Genomic DNA, 21264 nt, shown 5'->3' with positions numbered 1-21264 from the left:
TAAAGAGCTCCTTGCAGCCACATTTAATTTGGGGGGACATTTTATTTCTACTTCTGGTAACCAAGCAGACTGGATGGTGACATCAGCAGCCACTTTAAAACAGTCTGAACATAATGGGGTTTTTCCTGCATGTGAATGTCCATCCACGGGAGTAATTGTCTGAGGATCGTGGACTCAGTCCTCATCCTTCACAGGGAAACACCCCGACAAAGCTCTTCCCTACACATTCTCCCATAAGCACAATATAATTACATTACTATATATTTTCACCATGTACGATTCTACAGTTATTGGAAGTTTACATTCCTCGTCTGATTATCTACAGGGAAAGAGAAACACCAATTGGTTAAATTGTCAGTTTCCCAATTCAAATATTTCTGAAATGATTCCACACCAGTCTTTTTTAATGTCGGTGGTATTTCCTACAATGGTTTACTCAAAACAAGTGAAATGTTAAATGGCTGTTCCGAGAACAGTTTCACCTTCCTCCTGAACTGGTCCTGGCCAGAGAAGAGATCAGTGACAGATTAACTCACTGTACTTTGGAGTAAACTCACAAACAATGACTGAGTCATGTGTTACACGCCGGACACATTAGTATTGTTCCAGTGAAACCGTTTGATTACATTGTGACCTTGAGTATTTATGACATTATAAAATGATGGGGATTATAACTGGTGCTTATATCTGCAGCTCGGCCGGATGGTTTAGTGACTGGGATTAATCAGAGGATGTAAAGTGTTGTTATGTAACAGCGACGCGGGAAAACAACATTATATTCAGTTCTATAGGTCGTTTGAGTTTCCCCCCGCCCGGTTTGTCCCTCGCTGTTTGCCGTACCATAACACGGAAGTGGCGCCTCCAGGAGGGACACAGCAAAAAAGTGAATGAAATACGCACTAACTTCTGTAACTAGCTCCACGGGGACGTTATTAAACCAATGTGTGTTTCACTAGCACAGTTAAAATCGATGTTTCATTTCCCCAACCCTCTTCACGGCGTTGTTAAGGGACAGCTGACGATGCTACAGAGTTAGCCTCACCAGCTAACGATGCTACAGAGTTAGCTCACCAGCTAGCCCGCGGTGCTAGTTGTACATGTGGGTGAAATGGTGCAGAGCATGTTCCGGACCGGGTTCCTGGTCCGGGCCGGTCACACGCTGCTCACCTGGGTCACGACCCTCGTCCTGTTCCTGCACGACACCGGTGAGTCCCTTCGAACTGGGATCAAACCAGTACCAGGCTTACATGCAGTACTTGTACTTCACAGGGATACAACTACTTTGTACTACTGCGGTTCATTGGGAAGTATTTGACTAGTGTTTACTACATATTTGAGAGTTTAAGCTGCTGAAACAAAACACAGATCCTCATCTCACAAATCACACAATTAATAAATCAACTAATGGAAATCTCAGTTTGATTTAGACCCAGGAAACATGGTTTTCTGCCATTTTCATAATTGTTTCAAGGAGGAAAAATGTCCAGTATTTAATAGAAACTGGGGAAAAGAAGCTTTGTTTATTCATTTTCCCTTTGACCCTCAATTATGTTTATCATTTATATGATCGCGTTTGAATGTTTTTCATCTAAATGTTTGTCTGTTAATTACTTTTACAGTGTTGCTGCCATTCTTGGCCAAGATCCCTGGTAAAATAGATTTTTAATCTCAAACAAAGGCTAATAAAAAATAACCACGGTAACCAAACACTGGGACTATTTGCAATTTCAAATATTAAAGTTTCGCTCCACCAATCATAGAGCTTATCTGACTGTCTCCACATAATGTCCTCATCCATCTGTAGGTGAGATTTAATTTGACATGAATGGTACGTGAAGTACATGAATTTACTTTACATATGTGGTTTTGAAACACTTAACTCTGTGTGTGTGTGTGTGTGTGTGTGTGTGTGCAGATCTGCGGAGGTGTGAGGAGCGAGGAGAGCTGCTGCTGCCGCTTCTCTTCTTCTTCCTGGTTGTGATGTCGGTGCTCTTATACTTCGCTGTTTCTCTAATGGACCCTGGCTTCGTTCTCACTGACGCCGTCAAGGTGCGATTACAACTGACGGAAAGACGTCATCACGCAGATGAAAAATGATATGGACTCTCGTGTGTTTATTAATTAATTGATCGGCTGATGTGTTTGATCAACATCAAGGGATCCACTCTCTCTCTCTCTGACACGTCTGATGTGTTTGTGATAAAGACAAAACAATTCAGAGGTTTTCTGCCGGATTCTTTTTGGATCATTTCAACATTATTTCACCACTTGTCTTTTATAATCTGTATTTAGTTCAGAGTGTTAATCACTAGTTATCAATAATTGGTCAAATGTTTTTCATGTATAACTTTCTTTACATGTGTTAATTAGTAAATTCGTAATGTAAATCACCATCCACCTGCACAGTGGGACCTGCTTGAGTTTCTATTCTGTAGAGTCACGTTTCTCCAATATCAACGACCTTCTCTTGGCATCGCCTGCGTGTGCGTGCGTGTGTACGTGTGTGTGTGTGTACGTGTGTGTGTGTGTACGTGTGTGTACTTGTGTACTTGTCTGTATACGTGTGACCCACATCACTCTATGTCCTGCAGGGGGTGGAGGGTTCAAATGAGGAAATGGAATCAATGATTCCTCAGACTTCGCCCCCCCGGCTGCGGCGCTGTGGATACTGTCTGCTGCAGGTAACCAGCCGACGTGACGCAACATCTGATTCTGCACACGAGTTTGTCATTAACACTGCTTTACTTAAACTGATTCAGTTTTTATTTATTTTGGAGATTTCGAAATGTTTTATTATCTTGATCTGTTTCAATTCGTATTTGAGTATTTTGCAATTTTGGCAAAAACTCAATCACAATCAACATGTGCACTGCGATGGAACATCTTATCACCACATGGTACGAGGATTCAAATCAGTGCAACCGGTCGGGGATCAACACAGATGTTCTCGTGTGTAGTCACGTGCTGGTTTTTCTTTTTTATAAAACTTTTACCTCCATGGTCACGAATGAAATTTAACTGTGTCACAGTGAACATTTTGAAATTTAAGGATTTTAGGAATTTAAAGTCATAAAAATGCCACCAGTGAATTTTCCATACAATTAAATAATATCCTAATTTTGGGATTTAGACCAATTTCAACCATTCCAATTTTAAAACACTCAACTCGTTCACGACCTCTCTCTCTCTTTTCTTTCTTTCAACTTCTCGTACTTTGTATTCTGGCGTCTGTGGGAGATTTCTAGAGCGATGACATCAGGCAAGGACCTGGTGACATCATCACATTTTATATATTTCAGCATTTGAGCAGAAAATGCGTTTTGTAGTTATGATTATTATCGGGAGGGTTTTACCCTTAACCAACATCTGGAGCTGTACTTAAGTCTAAAGACATTTCATGAGTAGTGTTTAATGATAATAATTAAATTATTATGAATCAATAAACTATCTATTTATCTAGTTTTTAGCTTTTTTCGAGTAAAAGTGAAGGATTTTTATGCCTCAGTTCAAGCGACAGTTTGTCCCGTTCTTGTGAACATGTGATCTCAAGAACACATTGAGAGAATCCTTTGGCTCAAATGTTAATTTAGACACAGATTAACTGATTAGATTTGGTCAAAGGTCACGGTGACCTCATGAGACTGAAACTGGTTTAATATTTTATATAGTAGTTTTATATTTCAAGTTCCAGTTTTACTTTTCCGCAGTTTGATAAAATGCAGACACACGGAATCGAAGTAAGTTGCGTTTTCTCTCTCTTTCTCTGTCTCGCAGCAACCAATGAGAGCGAAGCACTGTCAGACGTGTCAGCACTGTGTCCGTCGCTTCGACCACCACTGTCCCTGGATCGAGAACTGTGTGGGCGAGCGGAACCACCGCTGGTTCATCGTGTACCTGCTGGTGCAGCTGCTCGCTCTGCTGTGGGCTCTTCACATCGCGCTGTACGTCTGCCGACTCCTGCTCCGTCTGTCGTCTTTGAGATATGACGACGTTAAACTCTGTGCTGTAGATTTATCTCTCCGACAGTCTGAAGTATTAGGCGACAGTTGAGATTTTGAGAAAGCCAGGAAATTGACAGACTCTGTTTACGTTCGATACAGTAGATCTTAATTTAGCACGTAGGACAGAAGAGGAAGTGAGACCAGCCGTTGAAGAAACACCAACAATAGAGAAAGTTGAAGTTTAAGTGAGTGGAAAAGAAGATTTTAAGAAGATCAACCACTTCAGTAAACAGTAACAGGGATGAAATAAACTCCAGGTAAAATACAAGTTGAATGAATTTAGAAAACGAGCAACACGAGTGGAATAAAGTGCTCCACAGCTCGAATCAGATTTTAAATCAGATTTTAAATCGAATCTAATCTAAGATCTTAATCACCTGAGCCTTGAAGAAACCATTTGATTGTTGGTGATGTGAACGTGTAAATCTTTCAGGTCGGGGATTTCACCCGGCGTCACGTGGGAGCTGTGGTTCCGGGTGAACGGGTTCCTGCTGGCGGCGCTGCTCGTGGTGGGGATCTTCTCCGTGGTGACCGCGCTGCTGCTGGGCTGCCACCTCTACCTGGCCTCCATCAACTGCACCACCTGGGAGTTCATGTCGCGTCACCGGATCTCGTACCTGAAGAACTGCGAGTACGAGGAGAACCCGTTCGACCGCGGCTTCTTCTGCAACCTGCTGGACTTCTTCTGCATCTGCAGGACGGTGATGTGGGAGCAGGTCTACAAGAGGAACACTCTGAATCCAGCCTGACTCTTGTTTTTACAGTTTCACTACCAGATGGAGCCAAATATTTTACAATTTTTTTTTTACGGTATTTGTACGATTTGTATTTATTGACAACGAGAGTACATTAAAACACTGATGATACACATGTAATAGATTACACCTGCACACACTGACAGTCCAGGTCAGGATGCGTTTACACATTAACACAGAACTGACACACAAGTAACATGTAACATTCAGCAGCATTAACATAAAGTGCTACAGCAGCTAAACCGGTGCCTGTTGGTTGTCGTCGGACGGTTCAGCGTCCTGCTCATGGACACTTCAGCAGGACACGTGGACACGAGGGGACATTCTGGACTGAAGAGCAACTTGCAGCTTGAATACATTTTCAGAATTGCCCCAACAGCTCAGACGGTGAAAACCCACCGGACGACAACAAATAAGAAACTTTAGTCACTTTATTTTACGTGTCCTGTATTTTTCAAACTATCGCTCATATATATATATGTGTAAAATTAATGGTATATTTCCAATAAAGATCTACGTAATTTGGTTCTGATCATGAAAATGGAGCAGCGAGCATTAGATGCTGCACTCATCCAGAACCCGATTGTTTTATTTGAGTTGTAAATGAAAAACAAATCGAGATTCTTCTGTAATTAAATGAAAAATGGTTCATAAACCAACTTCTGTATCGACGAAAGTTTCATAGAAAGACAAATAAACTCTCTTCAATCCTGTTTAAATGGAAACTGTTTATTCTCAAGGTCTTCTGAGGAAAGTAGTTCAAGAGATATTTTCATGTATTAAAGAGCTGAGTGTGTAATTTGTTCATCATCAGTTTGAAACACAGAATTTCCACTGGGGCAAAAACATCCACTTGAACCGATCAGCAGCAAAAACACTGATTACATTAAAACTTACTGGTTATCGTTATCTGTCAGTAAAATAAAGTATTTTATGAAATATATTTTATGATATATATATATATATAATTAGTACAAGATACTACAGTAAATTTACCAATTTAAAAAATGTATATTAAATGATAAGTTAGTCTTTTTGTGAATGAAGCAGTGGCTCATCTTCCTCCTCCTCCTCCTCCTCTTTTATTGCACTGACATCACTACAGCTCTGTATCACAGAATATGATTTGCTAAGTTGAAAATACAGATATCTCTTACTATTATGGCTATGTTAGATTCTCTATGGCTTCTTTTATACCGCTAGCGATTACAGGGTTCCTAGTGCACACGTTCACCACAGTGCCATGCACCTCTACTGTCGGGACGAGCCTGATATGTGAACAGCTCGTCTTTGCTACGACGGAATGACTCGACAAACACGTGAAACGTCTCCATGTGGGATTTCACTTTTCTGTTGTTTTTTTTGTTTTTTAAGAAAGTATATTTTAAAAGTGTGTTTGCTTGTTTTGTCTGTTTGGTCAAGGCAGTGGGCGAAGCCTGTCACAGTGATGCATAGAAACGGCAACGTAACCTCTGAAAGATTCAAATCAACGTAATGAGCAAAGGCCACGAAGCAAGCGGAGTCTCCAACTCCCTGGGAGCTCCAAGAGGTTCACGCTCAGAAGAGTGGGAAGGTTTCTCATCGTGTGTTCTTCAACAGAATCAAATAAAGGGCGTTGATCTGTTTTCTGTTCATGGCAGAGAAGCAGTTGTTTCACAGCTGGTACGTGAGATTTCATCGTATCGTTGCTGATTCTACAACATGAAAATAAGATGAAGTAAAGTAATCTTTCAGATCCAAAAGTGACAGAAAATAGAAACAAATCAAATCCCAGAGGCCGGAGCCATTATGTCCCTGGGTTGTCCGTTCGTCCGCCTCATTGTTGTGAACACGACGTCTCAGGGACACCTCGAGGGAATTAATTCAAATTTGGTACAAACTTCAAGTTTAACTCAAGGATGAACTGATTAGAATTTGGGGGTTGAAGGTCAAAGGGCAAGGTCACAGTGACCTCACAGATCACAGTTTGTTTTTTGGATATCTCAGGAACATCCCCAGGGAATCCTTCCAAATTTGGTACAAGTGTTTACTCACAGATCAACAGATTAGATTTGGCCAGTCAAAAGTCAAAGGTCACAGGGGCCTCTTAAACACGATATCCCAAATTCCAGTATTGAAATTAATCTCCAAAAAGGAATAAAGATGTTGAATGAAAGAGGAGAAACTGTTATAAACTCCTGCACCGGCCTCTGTCGGATCACTTTCCTCTGTTTGTACGTTTCACCTGAACTCGTCTCATAAATGAGCTTCAACATCAGGAGCAGTCGAGCGCTGGAACACATATAAAGAGAATATAAAGATCTACAATCACTGTCTGTGTTCAAAAAGAAACAGAAAGAAGGAGAAGCTGCCTGATCGACGACTCGGTGTCGACGGGATGAAAGTGACAACAGTCGGCGGCGTCAGCCATGGAGATCGCACGAGACGTCTCGAGACCGGAGCGGGAAACTTTCTGTAAGTGGCAGTCAGGGGAAGTGATCGTTCATCATGTTCAGTTTATTGTACACTGTGTACTTCACTGTACTCTGAGGGAACTGAAGGTTCGTTGATGGTTAACAACTAACGACTGTCACGTGTTGCCCGAGGCCTGACGGCAGCCATTTTGATTTGTAATATTAGGTAAACACACGCTTAACGAAACCCACTAATAAAGCATCTGTTGTGTTCAGGTACAGAACCATGACTCTGGTGTTTACCTTTAATTCCACGTCAAAATAGCTGCTGAGCAAAATGTCTATTCACCAGAAGAACCAGTCGAACCACGTCTGTGGTGCGATGAGCAAATATTTCATCTTTAGACTTGAAATCCATCATGACAATTGTCCTGGATTGATTTTATGTCAATTGACTCATTGATCAACTAGAAGAGCAAAAGGTGTGACAGGTCCAACTGTTTGCTCACATTGAAACTCTTTGTTTAATGTCTCTGTAGAAGTATTGAGTCACTACGTGTTCAGGCCATTAGGGGACGATCGATACCTCAGAGAAGATGGCTGGTTACCTGCCAATGTGGACAAGCGTCTCGGCCTCATAACAACAGTTTGTTCCCCCGGTCTCCTCGTCTTTCATCCGTGCAGAGCGCAGAAGTCGAAGTCTGCGAAGGCCTCCTGCTGCTCGGCGGAGAGGCCGGAGGGTTTGCAGGGCGGCGACAGGATCGGCTGCAGTCGAGTGAACTCGCTGTCAAAGTTGCTGACGTCCATGGATTCTGTGATCGACGGCAGGAACGGAGGTTTGACCGTCTTGGCCAGTAGAGCCTCCCAGTCGATGGTCTGCGACACAGATTCACACAGACAACCACAGATTTAGACTTTCGTGTTTTTTTTTTAGATGTGTTTGATTTTTTTCAATGTTTTTGTGCCTTTTTCTAGTTTCACAGTTTCACAAATTGAACTTTAACAACATAAGATGATCCTTTGTTGATCCTGATGGGGCAAATTCAGGTATAACAGGAGATCAAATACAGATAAAAATAGAATATAGAATCATATCCGACACAGCGTCTAGATACTGAAATATAAGAAGAGGTGACTTTAACAAGTTTAAAGTTCAAATAGTGATTTACCTCAAAGAACTTCTCTCCCTTCAGCTCGTTGGCGTCTCTCTCTCCAGCTCCGAGTCTTTTCAGAGGATTTCTCTTCAGCAGCTGCAGAAAACAAACCAGGTTTATTATTGAGAAACACAAAGTAACGTGAAGCTGAATTAAAATCCATAAAAACATCAGACACAAATATAAAGTTATTGTGATAGATTCAAACTCTATTTGACTCTTTCTGACTTTAAAGCTGCTGAAGTGGAGATTCAAAGTGTGGAGCTGAGGGTTAAACATGTCCCACATTCAGCTGCTCGTGGTTCGGTACCTTCTGGATGATGGAGACGGCGTCAGGAGGAAGAGAGCTGGGATACTGAACGTCATCGTTGACGATGCTGTCAAACACCTCCTCCTCATCCTCACCAGGGAACGGAGACTGTCAGGAGGGAAAGAGACGCCGAGTTTCAGTCATTCATCTGGTTTCATTTTGCTTTGATATCCATCTCATTTCTCTAGTTTCACCAAACTTTGAACAGAACATCATACAAACAACACAAGAACAAATAAACTGAAAACTCTCATTTCTATTACTTTTCTGTGACCTAAAAATCATCTCTGACATGTTGCTTCTTTAAAGAACGTCAGGAAATGATGTTGGATTTGACAAATCTTGCTTTGGATGTTATTTACCCTGGAAAAACTTTCTACTTTGGTCTGAGGGTTCTTCCAAAAAATAAAACCCGCCTGTTGCAGTAAATCCTGTTATGATTTGTTTGAGTCAGCTGTTTAGGTATGATGATGCCAAATCACAAAACCCAGCAGCAAATAAGAAAACACAACAAATGATCAATAGTATTTTTTGTAATTTGTTGTTGTGCAAACGCTAAACGACAGCTTGCAAGTATCCACAGTGAGAGTTGAACTCGCGTTAACAACCTCGCCCACGAGCATCTCGTAGATCAGGACACCCATCCCCCACCAGTCCACTGCTCGGGTGTAGTTGTCGTCCGTCAGGACCTCAGGGGCCAGAAACTCCGGGGTCCCGCAGAAAGTGGAGGTCCGATCTCCGTGACCCATCCCTGTGGAAAGAACGTTGTTTGTCTCGTTACCTCTTTCTACGTTTGGTTTAACGCCCGCACTATCTTATTTATAATTATTGACTCGTTGATTTGAGCGAGTGCAATAATTGATGTTTAATTTACGATCAAGAACATTTCCGGGAAATAATTTTAAATTCAAAACAATCGCGTATAAACTCAACACACAGAGGCTGAAGCCAGATGTGTAGAAGTATATATATATATAAGTAGATGTATTCAGGGCTGTTGGTGTGTCACCTTCTTTACAAAGTCCAAAGTCTGTGATTTTCACAAATCCGTCAGCATCCATCAGCAGGTTGTCGAGCTTCAGATCTCTGCGACAAACACAAAGTGGGATGAGGATTCAAACCGGAAGCCGCAGAACGTTTTTTGCAGAATCTTCAGTCGTCACTTACCGATAGATGATTTTGTTCAGATGCAGGAACTCTAAACCCAAAAGAACACACGCTGAATAAAACCTGAACACAACAACGACAGGTTTTAGATTATAACGCTGAACACGGTCGGTCGTACAGAGACATTTAATTACCTGAAGGACTTTGTTTACGGGATCTTCTTGATCCTAGAGATAAAGTGGGATCTTATAATCTTACAGAATTGAAATTATCTCCATCAACCAGTGCAGTTTGAGTTACAAGAGATTTATATCCCAGGTTCATGAGGCCACCACGACCATGAGGCCACCACGACCTTGACCTTTGACCCTTGGACCATGAAAATCATCAAGTGAACATTTGTGCAACATTTGAAAGGATTCTCTGGAAGCGGAAGAACAAATGTGTATCATCTCTGAGCAGCAGGGCGACTCACGGACCTGGTCTGGGCCTCGGTGAAGACGTTGTTGTGGATGTGAATCATGAGGTCGCCGCCGGGTAGATACTCCATGACAAAGCAGACGTGGTCGCTGGTCTGGAAGCAGCCGTGGAGGTTGACCAGGAACGGATGTCGGGACGCGTTGATCATCTCAAAGATCCTCTTCTCACTCATGAGGCTGAAGAACAACAGATCAGATCCCCACCAGTTACTCTGTGTATTATTCATTTCACTGGATTTCATGTTTTAAATCTGATTTTACTGCTTCTCATAACGTTTTGGCTCAAACTGAAGAACTTCAGCTCAGATGTGGTCAAATAAATATCTGTTTTAATCTTTACACTGTTTTATTGTTTTAATCGATCTTTATTTTGTCATTTGATAGAATCTACAGAGAAAAACACATGAAACCACACGATTACTCTTAGTGTAATTTGGATAAACTGACCCACACACCTGTCGACTTCATCTCGAGTCACGATCTCTCGTTTCTTCAAGGCTTTGATGGCGTAAAGTTTCTCTGTCTTCTTGAACTCTGCCAGCAGAACCTGCAGAGAGAGGAAACCGCTGAGGGAGATTCGATCGAGTGTGATGAGCTCCAGGGACAAACTGTGAATCCGTTTACCTTCCCAAAGTGTCCTCTGCCCAGAACCGAAATGTATTTGAAATCCTCCCTGTGCATCCTTGTGAAACATGAATAAAATTCTGTTAGAGCATTATCAGATAGGTGTGTGTACCTGTGTATACCTGTGTGTGTGTGTGTGTGTGTGTGTATGTGTGTGTGTGTCTTTACTTGAGATCAGACACAGGCTGGTCTTCACTTTCCTCTGTGTTGTTTATGGACGACTGTAAGAAGAGAAAACAAGTCATTCACACAGATTTGAAGAAGTTTTTTTCCCATATTGTAAAACCGAGGCTGTAATAATCTAGAATCACATTGTACATTTACAGTATTTCCAGTAATATGTCACTAGTGTAATCTAGTGGACGACAATGAAAAGCTCATATGAAAAGATGATTAGTTTGTACGTTGGAGTATAACGGACATATCGAAGAAAAAACCCACAAAGGATAAAAAACGTAATATTACAAAATATAGATCTTTTGGGGAAATATGCAACAAGCAGAACCCGAGCTCCGTTTGTCCTGGATCCAAAATCCTGAACCAATCTCCCTGAATCTCTTTGAATAACCACAATGTTATTTGTGACACTAGAGAAATAACTTAAATAACTTCATAGAGTTTATCTCAGGTAACGTGAAGCCTCCAAGAGCCGATACTTCAAGAATTCTTGATGTTTTATTACAAAAGTATAAAACCCTAAAGTTGAAAGTCTCATGAAATGTAAACGAACGTCAGGCTGATGGTCAGTCACCAGTTCTTCCTGCAGCGGAGGCACAGAGGAGGTGTTGTGGTCTGTGGGGGTGATGGTGGGAGACTCGACTCTCGGCTCCGGGCTGGAGGGCGGAGGAGGATCCTCAGTGACGCTGAGTCTGATAACTGGAGCTTCACTGCAGACGCACAAGAGGGTGAAAGAGGAGAGACAGTGAAAACACTCTGGGATGTTCATTATCATCACAAAGGCTGATAAACAGTCATATGTTATCATAAAAACTGAGCACGCTCAGATGCCCTCTGACCCCGGCAGCGGAGCGGTGACTGGAGGCTCCTTCTCATTGGCCCGCGGGCTGCTGTTGGCCGTCGGGTCGGGGGTCGTGCAGAGCGACGAGCTGAATGTGGTGAAGGAGCTGTAGTGAGGGAGGATGCTCATCATCAGGTGACCCCACGTGGCAAAGTTCATGTTCATCTGAGCGGCTCTGAGGAAGTTCTTCCCTGTAAGACACACGTTTCACTGCAGCAGCTGAGAAACCGATGGAAGCTGTTGATTCTGCAGGTTGTTTGTTCTTTACCTCGTTCTTTAGTGAAGATGCAGCGCTGACGTCTCAGCCTCGGCTCCACGACAGCGTCAATGAACCGAAGCTGGAAAAAAACACAACAGAAGAATGTGAGTTTTTAGGGCATTGACCCTAAATTGGACAGACATGTCATATATTATTGATCCTAATAGCTACTGGTCAATATGACATGTATGTGATATTAAACAATAACTTGATATGAATCCTTCCAGCAATAAATACTGTATTTATAGCATCACTTGAAGTATTTCAATGCGTCCATCCAAGAGAACATTGTTTTCACAATTTCTCCTTCAGAGTAAAAGCCTGAGGAGACTCGAGTTGACCTTTGACCCCGGGGCAGGTCATTGTTCGTACCTTGGCGTAGAGGAGGCCCTGCGGCTCCAGACTCAGACCCTGGTTGTGGTTCTGGTTTTCCATCATCTCCTCCAGTCGCAGGAACTTCACTGCACACATGGCCCCCCGGTCCCGCCAGAGGACACTGACCTCCAGCTCTCGAGACTGACGGACAAATGAGAGGAAAACAAGAGCAACAATTGCAATCACTGTTTCCAGGGAGGAGATACAAAGCTGCAACAACCTGAAGCTGAGCTCTGAGAATCAAGAGGATTCAGATTCAGAGCCGAATGTTTATCTGCAGGTGTGAGGGAGACACCTTGTGGTCTTACACTGAACTGCAACAACAAGTCATGATGCAGAGTATAATATATTCAGCAGTGTATTCTCTCTGAAATGTGGGGGAAGTACAAGTGTAATAAAGTGGAGTAAACTCGAGTAAAGTCCAAGTAGCTGAAATTTGTACAGTGCAATAAACACAACATACATAAAGTAAGTATAAGCTGCTTTAACTTGAGCAAATACCACAATATAAAGATATACTCGTGCATGTAGAAGTACTGCATTCTGCAAAAATATCATCAGTAAATAGACATTAATTCAGATTTTTTTGGTGATTTTAATGTTATAACTTATAAAGATATAACTACTTCGAATACTGTTGTAAAAAGATATATATACCAAATCATATTTTATTAGATAAGTGTTTGTTTTGTGTGTAAAATATTTCAGTATAAGTAATTAGTAACTGTAATCATTTTCAAATGAACATTGTGGAGTAAGATGAAAAATTGTTTCCTCTGAAATGAAGTGAGGCAGATGTGTAAAGTTACATGAACTGGAAAAACCAAGTAAAATAAAAGTATGTTAAAATGATTGAGAGCCTGTGTAAGTTAATTTGTTTTATTTGTTTAAATGATGTATAAAACTTTTAAAAACCTTCTTGTACATGAAAGAAGATCCTAGTGTCTATAGAGTTATGTCCTCTTGTCCCAGTCATGTCTCCATATGTGGTGTGTGTGTCTGTCCCACTCGGTGCCCTTGTGTTGTCCTGTTGTTGTTGCTGCTGCTGTAACGTGTGCGTCAGCAGCGATTCTACAGCTGCTGATGCTGTTTGTTTCTGCTCCAGCGTCACAGATCTTGACCTTGTTGTGTTTGACCTGTCACGATGGGGAGGTGGCAGCATCTCAGCAGCGTCTTTACGCTCTGGGATAAAACTGATTTCAGGTAGAAACAGGACGATCGGGGGGGGGGAAGAAGAAACAAAGGAAGGACGAGTCGAACGTGGGGGGGCGTGGATCCGAACGAACGTGAGACATGAGTCACTGGTGCTGGAAGCTGAGCTGCAGTGAAGAGGGTTTACACACGAGGGGAGATAAGGGGCGGAGCTTCTGTCTATTGTCTAATTTCTACATTAAAAAAATAAGTGAGTAAAACTATTCACTGCAGTTTTGGGCCTTTGTTATTCAACATGCATCGATTAGTTCACGATTTAAAAAATAAATGTTGATAGATAGCGGCTTCACTTTTAGAACTGTCACAGTAACTTTATATAGTTATTCAGTGAGTTCAGCACGTTTTGTCTTTAGTAGGTTTTTTTCTGGTGTAAAAAACGATGTGCGTAGTGAATCTGTTCTTTGCACTTCAGCAAACTCCCAGTAAGATTTGGTTGGAAGCTCCGTCGAAGGAATAAAGAGTAACTCAGACCCCTGAAGGCATTTAGTTGTGCTGTTGATTGATTCAGGTCCAAATCTTGACATGAAAGTGACTCTTTGTGTGATAAATACGCAGATGGACTGTCGTCTACTGGTTGAATCCCAGCCGTTGGAATCAAAAGTCAGAGGCTGTGCAGATTGTGGGAGAGGAGTAATATGGAAAAGACATCACATAGCTTTACAACTTATTCAAACGTCCGCTGACGTTAGCCCACATTAGCGTTATACTACCTCTCAGAGGCGGCCTCCACCCGTCACTCTCACTGCCTCGGCTACAAGAGCTCCGGCCTCACTAACTGGGGCTGGAGCCAACGTCTTGAGCTGATCTGACTCAGGACCAACATGGTTCTCATCCCACTAACGCCCAGTTCAGGGGATTCTGGATGGGAAAACTCCTCCGTTTCTAAAGAGTCCCCTCCCCAGCTTTTAGCAGTTTTTCTAAATCATGCCGTGGATGGAGCTGGGCTCAAACCTGGGGGTGAGGTTACACTTCATATGCATTCTGTTCCCAGGTTAGCACTGTTCCCACATAGGAAGGAGGTTCCCGGTTCAGATCCCAGCTCGGCCGGGGTCTGTCTGTGTGGAGTTTGAGTGGGATTGCTCTGAGTACTCCGGCTTCCTCCATCAGTCCAAAGACATGTAGGCTGGTGCTGCTCAGGTTTGGATAGATGCAAGGATGGATGGATGGATGGATGGATGGACATGTTCCCAATGTGGCTGCAGTGTTGTCATGATGTCACGTTTCAGATTCTAACGCAGAGTTGCGTGATGTGCATGTAAACGTCATCGCTGAGCGTCTGGTTGACCTTCACGTTCGCGGCCGTGGACTCACCCGCTCCAGCTGGATGCAGAAGGTTTGATCCCAGCTGAGTCTGCTGACGGCCGCCCACCGCGTCCGGCCGACCACCCTGCCGTCCAGCCTGAGCACCGCACTGATCTCTGCTGTGGGACGACAGAGAGAAACATATGAATGAGGCAGCACTAGAAAAATTACATATTACACATTCAACTGACTGGAAATGTACAAATTTGAACTTTCTGTTTTACTTTACAAGCCAAATATAGTTCTTTCCAGAATCCTTCCCAAGAAATAACTCTTTATGAATATATTTTCCTGTACATGGGAAACAATAGGCCTTGAAGATATGGCCAAAAACAATATCAAGATACTTTTTTTTATTAAAAGATGTGGTTTAAAGACAAAACACTTGATAAGCAGCAAAACGTATAGATCTGTGCTTTACCATAAGCATTACATCAATATATATATTGGATTTGTGTTGAATGGTTATTGATGACATTTATTGTGATGATTATTGATATTGTTTTATTGTCCAGGCTGGAAACAAGATGAAATATTGGTAAAACATTCAAATGTAAAACCAGAAACTGAATTCTTCCGGAAAAACAAAAAGGTCCACTGACCCTGATGTCCCTCCGTCCTGTGAGCAGCTGAGGAACCGTCCCCGGACTTTTCCTGCTCCGGGTTCGTCCGAGGTTTCAGTAAATCCTCACATCCGAGAAGCTTCACTTCAAGTTTACCTTAAAAAAGAGACAAAGCGAAAGTTCAAGTTTTAGCCCTAAAAAACTGAATTTACGAAAAAAGAGCTTATAAAGTGAAGCAAAGTGCACTTCTACCTTCCAGAACTAACCGAGTGTGATTCTAGTGCAATGAACCTCAGGGAAGACAGTCGACCAAAGTGAAGGCAGCATTTACAAAATAAAACCTTTCATTCGTCAGCATGAATAAATCTCTGAGTCAGGGCCTCTAATCAGAAGCCGTCTGGAGCTTTCACATCCCCATTTTCTTCATTTCACTGTGGCACTAACAGCCGTGCAGCAGAAAATCTCCCCCAGTGTCTTTCACCGCCCTGAGACTCGTCCTCATTACTCGCTGCCAACAGAGCAACTCCAGGATTTGTCTCCTCGTTACATCATCAAAAAGCCTCTTTTTTTTTTTTCTTTCTGTTGCAGCCGAGCGACTGGCTCCCAACTGAACCGTCCAAAACCAACAGATTACACGTCCAGATTATCCACAGCCAGAGGTCAGCGTACGGCAAATCGTGATCAGACACCGGCCGTCCATGATACCACTGTTTGCACATTGAATATAAAATGAACAAAACACACGTCAACTCGCTGAGGTTTCCCCTCGAAGGCAAAGTGTTTCAGATCAATGCCGAACAGAGTAACGTCCTTTTAAAGAGTTTCCAAGTGTTTCCATTGAGGTTCCTCAGATATTTCCTGTTAATATCTGTAATTTGGCTCTAATCCCAATTAATATATCACAGTTCATTCCAGGGCAGCTTCTAATAATTGAAATCTGCCTCCATCCATAATGCAGCTTAGATTTAGAATGCAGTTTCCATAATAAGTGAAGAATGAATTAATGGTCATTTCTCAGATAATTACAGAAGAAGAACAAGACAAAGAGCTGCTGTGCAAACAACGTCCTGTTAAAATCTATAATCTGCTTCAAATTAAACTGAAAATACAAACAGTGTTCAATTAAACTTCAGTAATTACTTACAATTAATTTGCGGGTGGCTGAACAGGATAATAATTTAAATCTGCCAAGAGCCAAACAATGCAGCGTAGATAAATAATTAAGTTAATACGACAAAAGAATAATGTGTCCATATTTATTTTGGGTCTAAATTAAGGTGTTTTGCTAGTTTCTCTATATTTAGAACCACAGAGGTATTTCCTGGACATTATCAGGTAAATGTGGACCTTTAAAAAAGCAAATTGAACATTGAGTATTCACATGATTCTCTTCAGAAAACAGTGTATGTCGATACCAGTTAAGGAGGCAGGTCTGATGGAGAAGACGGACGGGGAGGTGGACAGGGGACATCCAGGTCTCTGGTACTGGGAGGACGGGGGTCCCTGTGAGGGGTGGACGCCCCCTGCAGGCTGCTGTGGCTCAGGCTCCTGGCTCTTCTCGTCCAGACATTTCTTCTGGGACCGTCGCAGAAGGTCCAGCTTCTGGGAGGACTCGTGCACCCGGGACTGGGCCTGATGGGAAGATAAACATCACGTTGTTGTGTTTGCTCTTTTTAAATATAGTGAGGCTGTGTCGTATTTTGGGACTTTTAACTTTAGACTTTATGTGGAATTGACTTTTTCTTTCTCGACCTCCTTCAAGGACATATTTCACCCGTCCGTTTGTTTGTTTGTTTGTTTGTTTGTTTGTTTGTTTGCTTGAAAGACGTTGGATGAGTCAGGGAATGAAATCATTCTATTTTGGTGAGAATCCAGGAATTGTTTTGATCACTTTCATCAGAGTTGCGAGACATTTTCACTGATTTCCCAGAGACTAATTTATGGATCTCGATGAATAAAATCAGACAGTTTAATTAATTATCAATACTTTAATCAATGAACCTTGGGTTTATGGGTGTATTTGCCATTTTAGCACAAATCATTAAACCCATAGGAGCCATTTCCATTTTATTTCTATGTGACTTTAAAAATCTAATGTTGTGAATCTACCACAGTCTGTGATCGTTCTGGTCCAACTCAGACCCGACTTTCCAAATCAAACTCAAACCTCATTACCACAGAAGAATTATGCTTAAAAAATATAACAACACGGACCCGATTCCACAGCTAAAGCTCCAACAGTAGAAGACATAGAAATAATGAAAAGTGATCGGCAGTAACACTGTGTTTGGTTCTACATGATTTATAAAGAGCAGACACACGCTGCTGATCAACAGTCTGGTGCCACTGAACTGTTTTTACGATCTAACGACTCTTTTAGAGGCTTCTCCACCTTCGCGATAACTCACTTCAAGATTTTTTGACAAGAAAATGAGGCCGACTTAAAGGTGTCAGCTCCGATCTCCAAATATCTGTATCTGCCTTCGAAACAGTTAATCAGTTATTGTCCGAATCCCTCCAGCCAAGGAGACGTCGTTCTCTACAGCTAGAGGTTATTTTACAATGAAGGTCAAATGAGACGTGTTGTTTTTTACACCAAATTCAAATTTCACACTCTGTCATCCTGTGTTTCTCTATGTTTCGACAGTAAATATTGAAATCATTCCTGTCTCCTCTTGACATATAACGTAAATGAAGTGCTCCACCTCGGTCAGCGCCTTCTGGTCCAGCGAGGAGATCCCTTCCAGCTGCTTCACCACGTCTTTGGCCAGCACCAGAGCATCTGTCTCTCTCTGCATGTGGTGCTGCAGCTCTGCCAGACGAGCGTCCACAGGAGCCACCGCGACCGGAGACACTGCTGAGGGAAAAGGACGAAGACGGGGGACAAAACTGAATGTTTGAGCGTTTTTTAGCTAGAATTCATTTCAGAGGAGAGACACATCCTCGCAGATCGGAAAGTATTAAAGCCATGAGATTATGTTTTCATGGCTGTTTGTCTGCTTTTCTGCAGGATTACACAAAAACTACTGAACCCATTTTATTGAAACTTGGTGGAACAATGGAACACGGGTCAAGAGAGAACCCATCAACCTTTGGAGCGGATTCAATTAAGGGGGAGGATCCGAGATTGCCTTTTCACTTTCCTGAAAATTGAGAGATTGGGTGTTTTTAGAGACATTTAGGCGCTCGGTCGGCACGTACGTCCGCCAAGGCCCAACAGTCAGGAACCGCAAGAAGAAAGGAGGTCGAGAGTCAGGGAGGGGAAACGTGAGCGGAGGAAACTAGGTGTCGGGTTACTCGTCTACTATTTCCTCCTCTCGCTTTTCAGCCAGGAGGTTATTTCTGTCAGTGTTGGTTTGAGGGTTTTCAAATGGCACACATCCCCAGTTCAGAATTTAATCATCGCATTTGCTGTCTGTCTCTATTAATGCTGTCAGAGTGGTTTCCCTTTCTGGATTATACAAATAACACCCACAGAGATAACAGTTGGCAGGACACACGGTTCAAATATGGCTTTTTGATACCGGCGCTGATATTAGTGAACTGAAATGTTCTCTGAACTTGACCTTTATTTGAACAAAATACAATGTTCACAGGAAATGTTTTTGAGGGACTGACACTAAAATCACCTGGTTTTTTTTGCACTTTTTTGCAGCTCGTCAAACTACAACTCCTCGATGAATTAGATACTTTGACAATAAGAATTGAATCATTAAAACATATACGATTTTCAAACCACGTGTCTGCATTCTGTCAACAAGAGAGAAACCGGATAAACATTTTAGCTTTAAAGGTTTTAAATTGAAACAAATTAGGGGCAATAAAACAATATCAATAATTATCAAATAGAGTTTGTATCTATAGCAATATAGCATATGTCCAATATATATGGATATACTGGATATATAATTGACATCATTGACCGACCTCAGATCTGTAAAATCTTTAGCTTTCATGTCAAGTGTTTGTTTCTCGGCTCAGTTTCAAACCACAACCTTCACTCAGGAGCCAAAATCTTTAAAGTCTTTAAACCTGACATAAATAATAAGATGACATTTATCATGATGTAATTTTGGACAGTTTTTTCCTGCCACATATCAAAATATATATAAATACATAAATAACCATGTAGTATCTGCATGCTGATTCATTTCATGCCTCTTTCCACCTCGTCTGGTAATAACACATCATTTCAAACAGAGATGTCTTTTCCCCAAAGTATAAAACAAATTCTGACTTTTTGAGTTGATCTCGTGCTTTTTCAGATCCAGTGTATCACATGTGACCAAAGGAGGCATAACACAGGACTCTGACCTCTGTTAGTGGAGCTGCTGTGGCTGCTACCATCATCACCTCCACCTCCTCCACCGCTGCTGCCACTGCCGCTGCCGCTGCTGCCGCTGCCGCTGCTGCCGCTGCCAGCCTGGGTGACTCTGATAATCTGCAGCCGGATCAGCTCGATCTTGGAGCGGCTATCCTGCAGCATCTGCTGAGCTGTGGACAACATCTGATCCTGGATAACGACATCACATCAAGAGACAACAAGCCCGACTTCATCGCCACTGACACTTCAGCTGGGCAGGAGGCACAGTCACACACACAACACACCGACTAAAACACAGCCATAGTTTACCATAACAAGAGGAGCAGGGGAGATCACCAGTGACAGTGCTGCACATGCAACTCAGCTCCATATGGGAGGAAAACAAGTGGACTAAGTGAGAACAGCAGGTCCCGACCGGGCGGAAACAGTATGACTTTGCACTTCACTAACCTCAGAGAGATGCTCAGGCTCCTTGCTGAATAAGGACTAATCTGTCATCCTCTGTGGAAGTGCAGGAGGGAGGGGAGAGGGGGGGGGGCTTCTCAGGTTGCGCCTCTCCACCTTCACTATCCTTGAAACACAACAAGTCTGCTGCTGTTATGGTGCGTTCACACACACAAACACACCAAACACACACACAGTCTGGTCTGAGGGCTCCTCTGATGCAGCTCCTACATCTTGAGACCTGGATCACACAGCATGTTCTCCTTTTTGTTTTTGCCTCCCTGCAGCCTCCTCTGCAACATCCCCTTCACGCTGCATCCTCATCCTCTGCTCTGTAAGCAAACCCCCTCCTCCTCTCTCTCTCTCTCTCTCTCTCTCTCTCTCTCTCTCTCTCTCTCTCTCTCTCTCTCTCTCTTCTAGAGGGGTTTCTCTCTGCAGGGGGAAGGCAGAGTTCCTCTCCAGTGCCAGCCCTGCTGCTGCTGCTGCTCTGACAGTGGTGATCGCCTGCTCTGGGCTCGGCATTGGCCGCTGCATGACCACATGTTCCTGTGCTGCCACCAACCAAAAGAGAAAACACAGAGCTGCTGCTGCTGCTTCTGTGTTTGGGACGGGGCCGAGAACAGTCTGCAGCATTTAGTTTGATTTGTTTATCCTGCTCGGACGAGACAGGGAGTTTCAGAGACAATAAAAACCACAGTGATGGAGTCGATATGCACATGCAGAGGACAGGAAATGAAGGAGCAGCTGCTGATGTACTGAACATGATCCTGGACATGGAGGTCTGCTGACAAACACTGTGTGTGTGTGTGTGTCATGTCTGCATACACACACATGGCTGCTCTGTGCTGCTCTCAGCTGTCTTATTGACAATGGAGACTTGTGAGCTCAAGTTGAACAACATTAATATTCACATCATATTTACATAATATTCTCATAATTATGCA

General features: G+C 42.6%; 2 protein-coding genes across 6 annotated transcripts; one reads left to right on the top strand and one right to left on the bottom strand.

The window, feature by feature from the left end:
- Positions 1-803: 803 nt before the first annotated feature.
- On the top strand, positions 804-5475 carry LOC118115039 (palmitoyltransferase ZDHHC12-B). Its single transcript, XM_035165947.2, has 5 exons — positions 804-1205; positions 1916-2049; positions 2592-2681; positions 3775-3941; positions 4435-5475. Exons 1-5 carry the CDS (start codon positions 1109-1111, stop codon positions 4748-4750), a joined length of 804 nt encoding a protein of 267 aa, XP_035021838.2. The 5' UTR covers positions 804-1108; the 3' UTR covers positions 4751-5475.
- Positions 5476-5583: 108 nt separating this feature from the next.
- On the bottom strand, positions 5584-20921 carry LOC118115036 (serine/threonine-protein kinase N2). Of its 5 annotated transcripts, none has more exons than XM_047341309.1 (20): positions 20327-20921; positions 19867-20065; positions 18258-18406; positions 16968-17184; positions 15592-15708; positions 14999-15108; positions 12473-12616; positions 12110-12179; positions 11840-12032; positions 11554-11710; positions 10992-11044; positions 10824-10881; positions 10655-10746; positions 10200-10376; positions 9781-9843; positions 9623-9699; positions 9222-9364; positions 8614-8721; positions 8319-8399; positions 5584-8025 (listed from the first exon to the last, which is right to left on the bottom strand). In XM_047341309.1, exons 2-20 carry the CDS (start codon positions 20057-20059, stop codon positions 7822-7824), a joined length of 2406 nt encoding a protein of 801 aa, XP_047197265.1. In that variant the 5' UTR covers positions 20060-20065; positions 20327-20921; the 3' UTR covers positions 5584-7821. The 5 variants fall into 5 exon arrangements, with proteins under 5 accessions (XP_047197265.1, XP_035021832.2, XP_047197266.1 ...); XM_035165941.2 differs by having other exon boundaries at positions 18258-18409; positions 20327-20920; XM_047341310.1 differs by having other exon boundaries at positions 11575-11710; positions 18258-18409; positions 20327-20920.
- Between the last annotated feature and the right edge of the window lie 343 nt (positions 20922-21264).

Source organism: Hippoglossus stenolepis, chromosome 9, assembly GCF_022539355.2.
Source record: "Hippoglossus stenolepis isolate QCI-W04-F060 chromosome 9, HSTE1.2, whole genome shotgun sequence".
Taxonomy (NCBI): domain Eukaryota; kingdom Metazoa; phylum Chordata; class Actinopteri; order Pleuronectiformes; family Pleuronectidae; genus Hippoglossus; species Hippoglossus stenolepis.
The sequence above is the reverse complement of the archived record's forward strand: the minus strand, read 5'-3'. Positions and strand labels throughout refer to the sequence as shown.